Source organism: Schistocerca serialis, chromosome 1 (assembly GCF_023864345.2).
Source record: "Schistocerca serialis cubense isolate TAMUIC-IGC-003099 chromosome 1, iqSchSeri2.2, whole genome shotgun sequence".
Lineage (NCBI taxonomy): Eukaryota > Metazoa > Arthropoda > Insecta > Orthoptera > Acrididae > Schistocerca > Schistocerca serialis.
The window spans coordinates 518,425,729-518,441,012 of NC_064638.1; the positions used below are offsets into that span (position 1 = coordinate 518,425,729).

Consider the following 15,284-nt stretch of genomic DNA (forward strand, 5'->3'; position numbering starts at 1 on the left):
CCCTGAGCGGAGAAAATTTCCGACCCAGCCGGGAATCGAACCTGAGCCCTTGGGATTGACAGTCTGTCACGCTGACCACTCAGCTACCGGGGCGGACTCATCTGTGGTGAAAGATAATAACTGAATATTGGTATTCTCGGCGCAGGTTTGACATTGTGGATCTCGGAATATTGAATTCCCCCCTAACGATTAGCGAAATGGAATATCCCATGGGTCTAGCTGCAACTACCAATCCGCTATCAAAGTCTTTATTCCCGTCGTGCGGGCATTATCAGGTCGGAAACCTTTACACATGAATCACCTGAGTACAGCCGGCCGAAGTGGCCGTGCGGTTAAAGGCGCTGCAGTCTGGAACCGCAAGACCGCTACGGTCGCAGGTTCGAATCCTGCCTCGGGCATGGATGTTTGTGATGTCCTTAGGTTAGTTAGGTTTAACTAGTTCTAAGTTCTAGGGGAGTAATGACCTCAGCAGTTGAGTCCCATAGTGCTCAGAGCCATTTGAACCTGAGTACAAATGACAGCTACGGCAATGCACTCCCCTTTATACCTTGTGTATGGGATACAAGCGCAATCTGTAAATGTGCGTATCGTTGTGCAATGACTTGAGTCACCTCAGTATAGTGTCTTTATTGTTTACATTTTATGCTAATGATCTAGCAGATAACGTCGGGAGCTCTGTGAGGCTGTTCACAGATGATGATTTTGTATACAGCAGAGTGGCAATGCGAGCCTTTACTGAACATTGCCATAATCCACTAATGAGCAAAAATATCACGACCACTGCCCACGGCAAGTCTGAGTGCTGCCTGGAGGCTTTGCAGGCACGTGACTTTAACAGAGACAACTAGGCAATCATTCTAGTGATGACAGGAGCCAGAAGTGGGGAAATCGACTGCCTTAAGCGACATTGACCATGTCTAATGTTGTGTTTCACGCTGCTACTTCCGCTGATTAGGTCTCCCCTCCATCGTATCTGCGGAGAGACGACTGGAAGGAGTTGTGATCTGCAGGAACAGCAACAACCAATCGCCTGCACGGTGAATTAACGTGCCACCTGCCAGTGTGCCAGACACACATCGGCGAGTAGTCTTCAGCGTTCAGTCTTCAGTGAGTTCAGTCTATGGTGGATAGTCAGTTGTCTGGGATCCAGTTCTTCAGCAGAATTCGTCTGGAAATAGCAACTGCCATACTAGAATATGGCATTAACGTAAACAGGCACAACTATCTAAATCGTCACCATCCATAGCGCAGTGACGTGGCTACGGATTTAGCCGCCGGACAAGCGTTACTGCTGGATGTGACTATCGATAACAAACTCAGTTCTCAGTCAGTACAGATTAAATGTGTAATATGAGATAGATGTTAAGGTATTTGCGAATTACCATAAATAAGTGTTCTTGTAGTGGAGTAATTTATTTCGTGTACCTGTTGCAGAACTCTTACACTGGCACTGCGTTATTGTTACAACAGGCAGACTGTGATGGTTCAGCTTCTGGGAAGAAGCATCTCGGATGCGGCGAAATTGGTTGACAGTTTGCGTTCTATTATCGCGAGCATGTATTGAAAGTAGCCGGTGGATGGTGAAACCATGAGTAGGCGACAAGGTGTTGGATTTCCACGCCTCATCAGAGAACATGGAGGTCAGAGGCTCGCCAGCTGTCCGAGGCAGAACAGACGGCGACCAGTGGCAGATCTGACGACAGAGGACGGTGCTGGCACAAGTGTTCTGGAACACACCATTCACTACACGTTACTGAACATGTGGCTCCCGTGCTCCCAACCTCACCATCAATTACGTGTGCAGTGGGTACTGGATCATCGAGACTGGACCGTGGAGCAATGGAAACATATCATATCACCTGGTCTGATGAGTCACGTTTCTTCATTCACCAGGTCGTGTTCGGATACGCCGTCATCCAGGGGAACGGCTGCTAGAAGCATTCACTGCGCCACGGATGCATGCTGGTGTGGTCGGTATTATGGTACGGAGGACATTAACCTGCGCTTTTATGCGGCTAGCAGTGGTAACTGAATACACTGCGACACCTGTGCACTGCGTAAACATTACTTCAGACCTCCTGCATCCATTCATGTTTGATGTCTTCCCTGATAGCGGCAGCATCTTCAAGCAGGAAAATCTCCGTGTCGTCAGAGAAGAATCGTTCTAGATTGGCTTGAGGAATATGATACTGAACTCATATTGACGTCTTGGCCACCAAATTCGCCTGATCTGAACCTAACGGAACACATCAGGAATGCTGTTGGGCGTCAGCTCCGCCCAGCAAACCAGCCGTCCATAATTTAGGAAAACTGCGTATCCTGTGCGTACATATGTGTGCCGTACACCTCTGAAAACCTACCAAGGACTAGTCGAATCCATGACAAGCAGAATCGCTGCTGTATTGCGATTCAGAGTTGGACCAACACGTTGTACAGCAGATGGACGTAAAGTTTTGGCTCAACTGTGTACCAGCAATGGCAGTTTTAGAATCTTGCCAGCTATCCTATACATTTCTGTTGAGTCATTTTGGAGCAGCTTATGGCCGAAATCGGGGAGATTTTCTTTTTAAATTGTTGGCGTATTGTTTGGCGACGGGGAGAATCTGGCAGCAAAGCAACCTGGACCGTCATCTAGAGTCGTAGCAGACGAACCCACCCAGCTGAGTAGACTAGCAGAGAGACGGACAGAGACCTCGACCCACCTGGTCTTCGCGGCCCCCTCGAATCAACTCCACCAGGTCTCGCAACTCCGCCCCCATCTCGGCCTCCAGCTTCTCAGAGCGACGGCCGAACCCGAAGTCCCGCATGTTCCTCAGCGAAAACCGCCGCTGCTCCAGCCACTGGGGGCCATCCGTGAAGAAGATGCCTGCAGAGCGACAACAGACATGTGTGCAGCCGATGTCCTGGAAGCTAGTTGGTATCAGGAAATAGAAAATTCTTTACACATTTTGAACTAATGGCTTCGATACAGAAAACATATTGCAGTTACAAGAATCGAAGGACATGAAAGGGAAACGGTAGATGAGAAGGTAATGAGGCAGGATTTTACTATATTCCCTATTCAGTCTGTGCACTGAGCAAGCAGTAACAGAAATCACGGAGAAATTTTGGGAAGGTGATTAAAGTTCAAGGAGACGAAGTTAAAAACCTTGATGTTTGTCGGTGACACTGTAATTCTATCAGAGACAGCAAAGGAGTTGGAAGATATCTTGAAAAGACTGGACTACAGTCCTCTACGTATCGCTCCATTAAAAATCTTGAGGACAAGATTAGATTAATTAAGTGCGCACAGAAGCATTTAAACAGTCATTTCTTTCCCCGCTCCATGCGAGCATGGAATGGGAATAAGCCCTAATAACTTGTACAGTCGGAAGTACCCTCTGCCATGCTCTCCACAGTGTTTTGCATAGCATAGGTGAAGATGTTGGTGTCTTGAAAACAGGTTGTAAGTAAAACAAGGGTAATCGAATGAAGTTCCATCAAATGAGTTGAGCATCTGTTGAAACTTCTGGGCTGTGAGCCCGTGGTCGATATGTAAAACTACTGCTCGATGTTTCGACTCCGACTGCTGGAGACACTTTCGGAGGTAAAACGGCAACTGCATCAAAGGCTCGATGGGCAGTCGCATTTATAGAGCTGCACAGAGAGCACCACCACTCGTCACGTGAAGCCAATTGCGTGATTATCTTTGATTGGCGTCATCGTTCTCGATTGAAAGTCGTCGACAGTCATTCGGTTGGAGCAAAGTCGACATCCATCTTTTATCTAACTTAATACCTTATCTTTTTCTATTAAAATTATTACGGTGTTTGTGAATCTCCATGGCCTCTGTATACACTGATCAGCCAGAACATGATGACCACATACCTAATAGCCGTTTTGTCCACCTTTGACGCAGATAACAGCGGCGACGCGTCGTGGTATGGAAACAGTGAGGCCTTAGTAGGTCACTGGAGGGTGTTGGAACCGCATCTGCACACACAAGTCGCCTAATTCCCGTAAATTCCGGGGATAGGGGCGACGAACTCTAACGCCACGTTTTATCACGTCCTAGATGTGTTCACTGGAGTTCAGATCTGGCGAGTTGGGGGGCCAGCACATCAATTGGAAATCGCCACTATATTCCTCGAACCACTTCATGACATTCCTGGCCTTGTTGACATGGCGCATTATCTTGTTGAAAAGTGTCACTGCCATCAGGAAACAACGTGGTCTGCAACCGGTGTACGATACTTCTTGGCCGTAATGATGCCTTGCACAAGCTCCACTGGACCCATGGATGTCCACGTGAATGTTCCCAGAGCATAATGAAGCCGCCGCCAGCTTGTCTCCGTCTCACAGTACAGGTGTCAAGGAGTTGCTCCCCTGGAAGATGACGGATTCGCGCCGTCCCATCTGCATGATGAAGAAGGTATTGGGATTCATTAGACCATGCAACGCTCTGCCACTTCACAATGGCCAGTGCCAATGGCCATGTGCCCGTTTCAATCGTAGCTGCCGATATCGTAGTGTTAACATTGACACCGGCATGGGTCGTCGGCAGAGGAGGCCCATCGTTAGACGTGTTTGGTGCAGTGTGTGTTCAGACAAACTTGCACTCTGCCCACCATTAATGTCTGATGTTAGTTCCGCCACAGTTCACCGCCTGTCCTGCTTTACCAGTCTGCGCGGGATTAGCCGAGCGGTCTTAGGCGCTGCAGTCTTGGACTGTGCGGATGGTCCCGTCGGAGGTTCGAGTCCTCCCTCGGGCATTGGTGTGTGTGTTTGTCCTTAGGATAATTTAGGTTAAGTAGTGTGTAAGCTTTGGGACTGATGACCTTAGCAGTTAAGTCCCATAAGATTACACACACATTTGAACCTTTTTTTTTTTTTTTTTCTTTTTTGAGGCCGCCCGACCACACGATGTCTGGATGTGGTTACACCTTGGTTTCGCCACGTGTTAAAAACACTCACCATAGCACTCCTCGAAGAACCAACAAGTAGTGCAGTTTCCGAAATGCTTCTGTCGAACTTCCGGGCCATCATAATCTGTCCTGGGCCAAACTCAGCTAGATCGCGCGGCTTCCCCATTCCACACACGAACAGCACGCTCACTGATACTACATGCACCGTCCGTTTGTCTGGCTAGCAGTCCTTCCTCGCCAGGTGACGCTGCTGTCACCTGGACGGGTTGATATCAGTAGTAGGTCGGTGGTCATAATGTCTGGCTGATCAGCGTAAGCGCGCATGATAATGCGTTGTGATCGCAAACACGCTCGTCCCACTGAGTTTTAGCTCGTGGTGTCCATCACGGAAAACATGTTCTGCTATGGCTGATTTTAAATGAAAAAACAAGTTTACTGTTACCAGTCACCTTTTTATTTATTTCCACGACGCGTTTCAAAGGTTTAAACCTCCATCATCGGGTGGATTTACATTATTTAGTATGACATTTGTGTGTGTGTTGTGTTACGATTTTTGGAGGAACTTGTGGCACTGCCTAGTGGAGAAACAAGACACTATTTCAGAACATGGTTTTGGATTTCTTCTGACAAAAAATTAAACTGATATCTAATGGTAAACATAAAATAAGTAAAATAGAGTAGGCTACCTCCAGTGGTCACAGGTTCCTATTCGCTGTCGTAACACATCACATGTATACTGTCACATTTGTATTTGGAATGACGTTATTCTTGAGACAATTCCTATTGGAGTGTGTGTGTGTTGTGTCGTCATTGCGACCTTTTCTGCACTGTTTTTGTACTCGAAAATAGCCGTGATTGCCTGATTGGGCAGATTAACTTTAAATGCGAACATTTTAGGTTAGGCTTTACCGTGACTGTTATTGACATTAAATGAAACAAGTTTACTGTTACCAGTCACCGTTTTATTTATTTCCATTATTACTGTCACATGCGTCCAGTATTGGGTCTTTTTAGAAGAGGAAACTCGTTCGTCATCGACAGAAACTGTACGCGGAATATCATGTCCAGGCTGAAGCCTGCATACGGACGACGGAGCCCTCCTCACTGCATATACCCCACAACCATACGAGAAAGTATTTGTAACAAATGTGACAGTATACATGTGATGTGTTACGACAGCGAATAGGAACCTGTGACCTCTGGAGGTACTCTATTTTACTTATTTTATGTTTACCATTAGATATAAGTTTAATTTTTTGTCAGAAGAAATCTAAAGCCGTGTTCTGAAATAGTGTCTTGTTTCTCCACTAGGCAGTGCCACAAGTTCCTCCAAAAGTCGTAACACAACACACACACAAATGTCATACTAAATAATGTAAATCCACCCGATGATGGAGGTTTAAACCTTTGAAACGCGTCGTGTAAATAAATTAAAACGGCGACTGGTAACAGTAAACTTGTTGTTTCATTTAATGTCAACAACAGTCACGGTAAAGCCTAACCTAAAGTGTTCGCATTTAAAGTATGGCTGATTTGTCAGAATGTTCCAGACGGCAGTTAATTTGGTGTTCAGTAAGACGGGTGTTAACACTTACAAGAGCTGCAGACAGTCAATAAATGACCAGCTAAGTCTCACAGAAGCCTTTTTTAAAGATCTTGGAATTCTTACACTCATTTCCCAATACCTTTAATACTTAATGACTTTAGGCACTGACAATAAAACTTAGTTTCAGCTAAACTGTAATGTACACAACCACAATACAATACCTATAAACAATTTTCATCTGGACTTTGACTCCCCTGTTCATGGTTGATTGTGAACTCTGGTGTAAAAGTCTTCAACAAGCTACCTTCAAACATAAAGCAAGAAATTTGAAATCCCAACCAATTCAAAAGAATACAGCTGTATCGAAGACTTCACATGCATGCAATTTATTTTTGACTTATAAAGCTTCTTTGTATACAACGTTCGAAGTACTATGATTGGGGAGATGAACGTGCGAAAGGCAGCTGACACTAAGGTCCACGCCCGCGACACGAAGCGTCTGTCCTTGTGCTTTGTTTATAGTCACTGTGCGGTGATATCAATAGATATCATGCCTTTACCGGCGCGAATGTTATCTTTGTCTTTGTTGTAAGCTTGAGTGCTCGTAGGAAGTGATGAATGTTCACATAGCACATGTGTATGCTTTAGCACAATAAATCTATATGTAATATCACTCACCATGTTACGTGTTAATAGAGGTGAAGTAGTAACTTGTCCCGTAGTAGTGACAGCAAGATGAACGGTTTCGTGACGCTACATTCCATTTTCGAGGAAGTGCTTTACGGGGCGATGAATGGAACAACGGACACGCCTGGCAAGCACAACAGTGAAACAAGAGGAGCTTTCAGCTCCGCAGCCCGTGTTGCATTCAGCAAACACCAGTTCTCTGTCTTTTCCGGTAATGAACAATAATCAGCTCCTCATTAAGTTGCACACCCACGATCAGCAACGTAAAATTTTCTATATTCTGGCCCACCAAACCGAAGCTAAAATTCACACACGAGAAAGTATTTTTCTGGCAACACGGTATTAGTAATGACTCGGACACATTCACAGTGGTAGTGTCGCAGTTGGTTACATGTGATCGAGCAAATCGACCAAGCTACATCTCAGGCCTCTCAACCCTGTCAGTCATACCGAACGGGCAGTTTTCATCCATAAGGACTTGCAAAGCTGTCAATTCGTGTGGCTCAGAGACGGTTCCGTACAGCCTCCGCACTCACTCCACTATTCCGAGCCATTTAGGGTCTTTTTAGAAGAGGAAACTCGTTCGTCATCGACAGAAACTGTACGCGGAATATCATGTCCAGGCTGAAGCCTGCATACGGACGACGGAGCCCTCCTCACTGCATATACCCCACAACCATTAATTTGATGTGGCCGAGCGATTCTAGGAGTTTCAGTCTGGAACCGCGCTGGTGCTACGGTCGCAGGTTCGAATCCTGCTTCGGGCTTGGATGTGTGTGATGTCCTTAGGTTAGTTAGGTTTAAGTAGTTCTAAGTCTAGGGGACTGATGACCTCAGATGTTAAGTCCCATAGTGCTTAGAGCCATTTGAACCATTAGATTTGCAGGCACATACACCAACATCAAACGACTGCGAGCTCCAGCCGCCTCGCAACCCTACACCTCTTCGTACATTCTCTGGCAGGGTATTAAGGAAGGTGCGACCGTAGCGGCAGCGCGGTTCCGGGCTGAAGCGCCTAGAACCGCTTGACCATTACGGCCGGCGGAGGAGCCTACAGAACGTGATAAATGAGAAGTTTTCCCTTGACTGGGAGGGAGTATGTTTCGAATCTGTGATTACCTAGTTTCTTGCCGAACATCCTGTGCTCGAGCCCGATGTTGACGACGCGTCCCTGTAGGTGCGGGTTGTTGAGCGCCTCCTTGACCGACTCGTAGTCGCAGGCAGCGACGGCGGGCATGTCCCCGAAGTAGAAGCCGATCACTTTGCTCTTGTAGAGGCGTGTCAGCAGGTCCAGCACCTTGTATGGGTACTTGTAGTTGAACAGCAGCATCTGCACGTAGTTGCCCCATATCGGCATCGGAGGCGGCCCTGAAACATACGCACCGAAAATAAGCACTGTTAATGTTAAGAGACGTTAAATTCAACAAAGAGTGTCACTTAAAATAGTTACGAAATATGTCAAAGTCAAAATTAACTGCAAAACTAAAGCTGCCAGATTTGCTAAGCAAAAATGTGACAATATATGGCTAAAAACAGAGATTAAAATACAATACAAGAAAAAAGAACACTTAAACAATGTCATGTACAACTTGCATCTGCAGCTAGGACACAGCCTCTCACCTTTACATTTCTCACACATCCTACAGCACATAGACGATAAAGTAGATAAAGAACAAAAGATTATCTTATCCATACACAAAAAGAAAATTGAAGCCTTAAAATCTATGAACAATTCAGAGTTTGATAAAAACAAACAGCTAAACCAATACAAATTTTTTGATAGAGTCATTAATACAACTGACATCCAATTTAGCAGCAGTGAACTCACTTTATTAAATAAAGGTCTGAAACATAATATTGGAACAAATATGAATAATCACAGTGTTAAAAACCTCATAGCCTGCACAAAACTTGCTTGTGACACATGTGAGAAAAATGAAGTTTCATACAAGACAAATAAACTGATAATGAAACAACTTCAAACAAATAATACCCGCAAAAACACTGAACTTAAAGACTTGAAAAATATTAACATCAAGCTGTCTGAAAGTAAAGCACTCATAGTAAAAGCTGACAAAGGAAGTTCTTTAATCGTAATGCATGAAAGAGAATATGTAGAGAAAATCTTGCAATTTTTCTACAGCAACAATATTACTGAAATAAAGACTGATCCTACAGTAAAATTCCAAACTAAACTCCGAAAGCTACTACAAAATTGTAACTTTTTACTGAACAAATATAAAATACGTAACTGTATAACAATGAATCCCTTGGCACCAAAACTAAGCGCACAGCCAAAGGTTCATAAAGAAAATTGTCCCATTCGCCCGATTGTTAACTCAAGAAACAGCCCTGCATACTTCATAAGCCGTAAATTAAAAGACCTCATTACCAAATACTATACATTTGAAAATAACTACACCATACATAACACACATGAACTCATAAGCTTAATTAAAGACATCCACATCCCACCAACAGCTAAATTAGCATCACTAGACATAGTCAATCTGTACACGAACATCCCTGTCAAGGAGACTATTAACATTATAAGAAACAATCTGCTTAAATATAAGAAAATTAGTGTTGCAGGAGATCTGTGAACTCATAGAAATACTTTTACTTATTCTAGAGCATAATTACTTTAGCTTCAACAACAAACTGTACCAACAACATGATGGTTTGGCAATGGGAAGTAGCTTAGCTGGGATATTGGCTGACATTTATCAACCATATAGAACAAAAATTCTTATCTGCCAACCAGCACATCTCAAACAAAATAATATACTACAGAAGATATTTTGATGATACAATCCTGCTTTTTGATGGTACAAGCTATGAAATAGATACATTAGCAGCAGATCTTAGCAAACTGCACAAAAATATTAAATTCACAGTTGAACATGAAACTAATAAAAGCATTAACTTTCTTGACCTGAAAATTTGCAATAGTAACAATAAACATCAATTTAGTATTTACAGAAAACCTACCACCATAGATGTCAGTATTAGCAACTCATCTTGCCACCCCACCAACAAAAAATGGCATATTTCAGAACGATGCTACACCGAATTAAAAAAGTGCCAATAAGTGTCACAGACCAACAAAATGAAAGCAATATAATTAAAACAGTTGTTCATAATAATAGACATAAACCCACAATAATAGAAAAACTCCACAACAAAATGCAGACAAAAACCACAGATCCACTTCACAGCAGTCACTTCAAGCCAAATCAGTGTGCCACTGAAACCAAACCTAAATATGCTACTCTCCAATACATAGGCCCACTTTCATACCAAATAGCAATCTTATTTGCAAAGAAGAAAAATATCACAATCAGTTTTTCCACAAATAATAAATTACAACAAAAAGTAATAAATGATGTGAATACCTCCAAGAGCCCGTACCATAAATCAGGAACATACAAACTCAAATGTGATACATGCCCAAAATTCTACATTGGACAGACAGGCAGAAGTTTTGAAATTAGATACAAAGAACATATTGATGCTCTAAGACTTCGTAACTTGAACAAATCAGCATTTGCAGCCCATATTGCTGAAGAAAACCATTCAGCGGGAAACATTGAGCACAACTTAAAAATTTTGCATCTAACAGAAAAAGGAGCCACAATGAATATATTAGAAGAATTATAAATACACACACACACAAAAACAGCACCCCAGACTATATCCTTAACGAACAAACAGAGTTAGCTAACACCCCTTTCCTGAAAAATTTCCAAAAATTACTTTCCAGCCTCCAAAGCAAATAATATTAATACAGCTATCTGCAGATCAAGTAGCAAATTTATATGTTACTATAATTCTCACGATGCCAAATGTAATAAAATAATATACTATTTTACCTATACAGTTCTAAATATATATAAAAAACTTTATAATTAATTTAGCAACATCAACTCAATAATTCAATGTCTCTGTACTAATGTAAAAGGCATTACAGTTGTGTAAATGAATATATGATTCTTTCCAAACATAGGACATCATCGTCAAATGTTACGATATATCATAGCATCTGTGATACTCATATGTTTATAAGATCTTTGTATGAAGTGGGGCAGCAGCCTTTTCAGTAGTTGCAGGGGCAACAGTCTGGATGATTGACTGATCTGGCCTTGTAACACTAACCAAAACGGCCTTGCTGTGCTGGTACTGCGAACGGCTGAAAGTAATTTTTCCCGAGGGCATGCAACTTTACTATATGGTTAAATGATGATGGCGTCCTCTTGGGTAAAATATTCCGGAGGTAAAATAGTCCCCCATTCGGATCTCCGGGCGGGGACTACTCAAGAGGACGTCGTTATCAGGGGAAAGAAAACTGGCGTTCTGAGGATCGGAGCGTGGAATGTCAGGTTCCTTAATCGGGCAGGTAGGTTAGAAAACTTAAAAAAGGGAAATGGATAGGTTAAAGTTAGATATAGTGGGAATTAGTGAAGTTCGGTGGCAGGAGGAACAAGACTTTTGGTCAGGTGAATACAGGGTTTTAAATACAAAATCAAATAGGGGTAAAGCAGGAGTAGGTTTAATAATGAATAAAAAAATAGGAGTGCGGGTAAGCTACTACAAACAGCATAGAGAACGCATTATTGTGGCCAAGATAGACACGAAGCCCACTGCTACTACAATAGTACAAGTTTATATGCCAACTAGCTCTGCAGATGATGAAGAAATTGATGAAATGTATGATGAGATATAAGAAATTATTCAGGTAGTGAAGGGAGATGAAAATTTAATAGTCATGGGTGACTGGAATTCGAGAGTAAGAAAAGGGAGAGAAGGAAACATAGTAGGTGAATATGGATTGGGGGAAAGAAATGAAAGAGGAAACTGTCTGGTAGAATTTTGCACAGAACATAACTTAATCATAGCTAACACTTGGTTAAAGAATCATAAAAGAAGGTTGTACACATGGAAGAATCCTGGAGATACTAGAAGGTATCAGATAGATTATATAATGGTAAGACAGAGATTTAGGAAGCAGGTATTAAATTGTAAGACATTTCCAGGGGCAGTTGTGGATTCTGACCACAATCTATTGGTTATGAGCTGTAGATTAAAACTGAAGAAACTGCAAAAAGGTGGGAATTTAAGGAGATGGGATCTGGATAAACTGAAAGAACCAGAGGTTGTACAGAATTTCAGGGAGAGCATAAGGGAACAATTGTCACAAATGGGGGAAAGAAATACAGTAGAAGAAGAATGGGTAGCTCTGAGGGATGAAGTAGTGAAGGCAGCAGAGGATCAAGTAGATAAAAAGACGAGGGCTACTAGAAATCCTTGGGTAACAGAAGAAATATTGAATTTAATTGATGAAAGGAGAAAATATAAAAATGCAGTAAATGAAGCAGGCAAAAAGGAATACAAACGTCTCAAAAATGAGATCGACAGGAAGTGCAAAATGGCTAAGCAGGGATAGCTAGAGGACAAATGTAAGGATGTAGAGGCTTATCTCACTAGGGGTAAGACAGATACTGCCTACAGGAAAATTAAAGAGACCTTTGGAGAAAAGAGAACCACTTGTATGAATATCAAGAGCTCAGATGGAAACCCAGTTCTAAGCAAAGAAGGGAAAGCAGAAAGGTGGAAGGAGTATATAGAGGGTCTATACAAGGGCGACGTAGTTGAGGACAATATTCTGGAAATGGCAGAGAATGTAGATGAAGACGAAATGGGAGATACAATACTGCGTGAAGAGTTTGACAGAGCACTGAAAGACCTGAGTCGAAACAAGGCCCCCGGAGTAGACAACAGTCCATTAGAACTACAGACGGCCTCGGGAGAGCCAGTCCTGACAAAACTCTACCATCTGGTGAGCAAGATGTATGAGACAGGCGAAATACCCTCAGACTTCAAGAAGAATATAATAATTCCAATCATAAAGAAAGCAGTTGTTGACAGATGTGAAAATTACCGAACTATCAGTTTAATAAGCCACAGCTGCAAAATACTAACGCGAATTCTTTACAGACGAATGGAAAAACAAGTAGAAGCCAACCTTGGGGAGCATCAGTTTGGATTCCGTAGAAATGTTGGAACACGTGAGGCAATACTGTTCCTACGACTTATCTTAGAAGAAAGATTAAGGAAAGGCAAACCTACGTTTCTAGCATTTGTAGGCCTAGAGAAAGCTTTTGACAATGTTGACTGGAATACTGTCTTTCAAATTCTAAAGGTGGCAGGGGTAAAATACAGGGAGCGAAAGGCTATTTACAATTTGTACAGAAACCAGATGGCAGTTACAAGAGTCGAGGCACATGAAAGAGCAACAGCGTTTGGGAAGGGAGTGAGACAGGGTTGTAGTCTCTCCCCGATGTTATTCAATCTGTATATTAAGCAAGCAGTAAAGGAAACAAAAGAAAAATTTGGAGTAGGTATTAAAATCCATGGAGAAGAAATAAAAACTTTGAGGTTCGCCGATGACATTGTAATTCTGTCAGAGACAGCAAAGGACTTGGAAGATGGACAGTGTATTGAAAGGAGGATATAAGATGAACATCAACAAAAGCAAAACGAGGATAATGGAGTGTAGTCGAATTAAGTCGGGTGATGCTGAGGGAATTAGATTAGGAAATGAGACACTTAAAGTAGTAAAGGAGTTTTGCTATTTGGGGAGCAAAATAACTGATGATGGTCGAAGTAGAGAGGATATAAAATGTAGACTGGCAATGGCAAGGAAAGCGTTTCTGAAGAAGAGAAATTTGTTAACATCGAGTATAGATTTAAGTGTCAGGAAGTCGTTTTTGAAAGTATTGAGTGTAGCCATGTATGGAAGTGAAACATGGACGATAAATATTTTGGACAAGAAGAGAATAGGAGCTTTCGAAATGTGGTGCTACAGAAGAATTCTGAATATTAGATGGGTAGATCACATAACTAAAGAGGAGGTATTGAATAGAATTGGGGAGATGAGAAGTTTGTGGCACACCTTGACAAGAAGAAGGGGCCGGTTGGTAGGACATGTTCTGAGGCATCAAGGGATCACATATTTAGCATTGGAGGGCAGTGTGGAGGGTAAAAATCATAGAGGGAGACCAAGAGATGAATACAGTAAGCAGATTCAGAAGGACGTAGGTTGCAGTAAGTACTGGGAGATGAAGAAGCTTGCACAGGAGAGAGTAGCATGGAGAGCTGCATCAAACCAGTCTCAGGACTGAAGACCACAACAACAACAACATGAATCAAAACATGTGGTGCGTGTTTGAAATGATCTCAGCGACAAATCTAAAGTGTACAGTGAGAACTATTTACGTGTGCAACAACGAGGATGCAGTGGGAATGCATTTACATCTGTTGGACGAATGTTATGGAAACAAACACTCGAAATCGACGTTTCACGTAAGTCACATGCAACGAAAATCTGTAACGCAACCATCTGTGTGTGGCGTGTTTATAATTATGTTTTATTAATATTTTAGGACAATTAATCTATAAAACGCACCAAATGTTATAAAGAAAGCGAGTAAACCGTCTGAGGATGAATCACAACGATTCGAAACCGGTAACGGTTTCCTTTGAATAAAGGAATTGAAAGTAAATTTGTGGCTGGTTGCTGTCCTAACACCATCAACATTTGTCTTCAGACAACAGCCACGGTCTCCATCATGTCATCATATGACAAAATTACAACAATCAAAGGCCTTAGTTAAATCAAAAAATATGCTAACGTTCGAAACCTTTTGTTTAACCCATCCAGTATCTCACAGAGAAAAGAGAATATAGCATTTTCAGTTGTTAAACGACTTCTAAAGCCGAACTGTAACATTTGATAGCAAATCGTGTGATATAAAATGATCAATTATCCTTACATACACAGCCTTTTCAGTAACTTCAGCTAACACTGATGGCATAGAAATTGGTCTAAAATTGTCTGCATTATCCATTTCTCCCTTTTTATAAAGCGGCTTTACTACTGATTACTTTAATCGTTCAGGAAACCGACCATTCTTAAAGGAAAAATTACAAATATGGCTAAATACAGGACTAATATCTGCAGCACAGTACTTTAATATTCTGCTAGCCACTCCATCATAACCATGAGAGTTCTTTGTCTTCAGTGATTTAATTATTGACTTAATCTCCCCCTTCTCTGTATCACAAAGGAGTATTTCAGACATCAATCT

General features: G+C 42.2%; 1 protein-coding gene across 1 annotated transcript in view; it reads right to left on the reverse strand.

Annotated features, from left to right (window-relative positions):
* LOC126474306 (probable cytochrome P450 304a1) overlaps positions 1-15,284 on the reverse strand; it is a 164,933-nt gene that overhangs the window by 47,961 nt on the left and 101,688 nt on the right. The window contains exons 2-3 of the mRNA XM_050101775.1: positions 8,257-8,505; positions 2,703-2,866 (exon numbers count right to left, since the gene is read on the reverse strand). Coding sequence (XP_049957732.1) covers positions 2,703-2,866; positions 8,257-8,505 — 413 coding nt within the window. The remainder of the gene's footprint in view (positions 1-2,702; positions 2,867-8,256; positions 8,506-15,284) is intronic.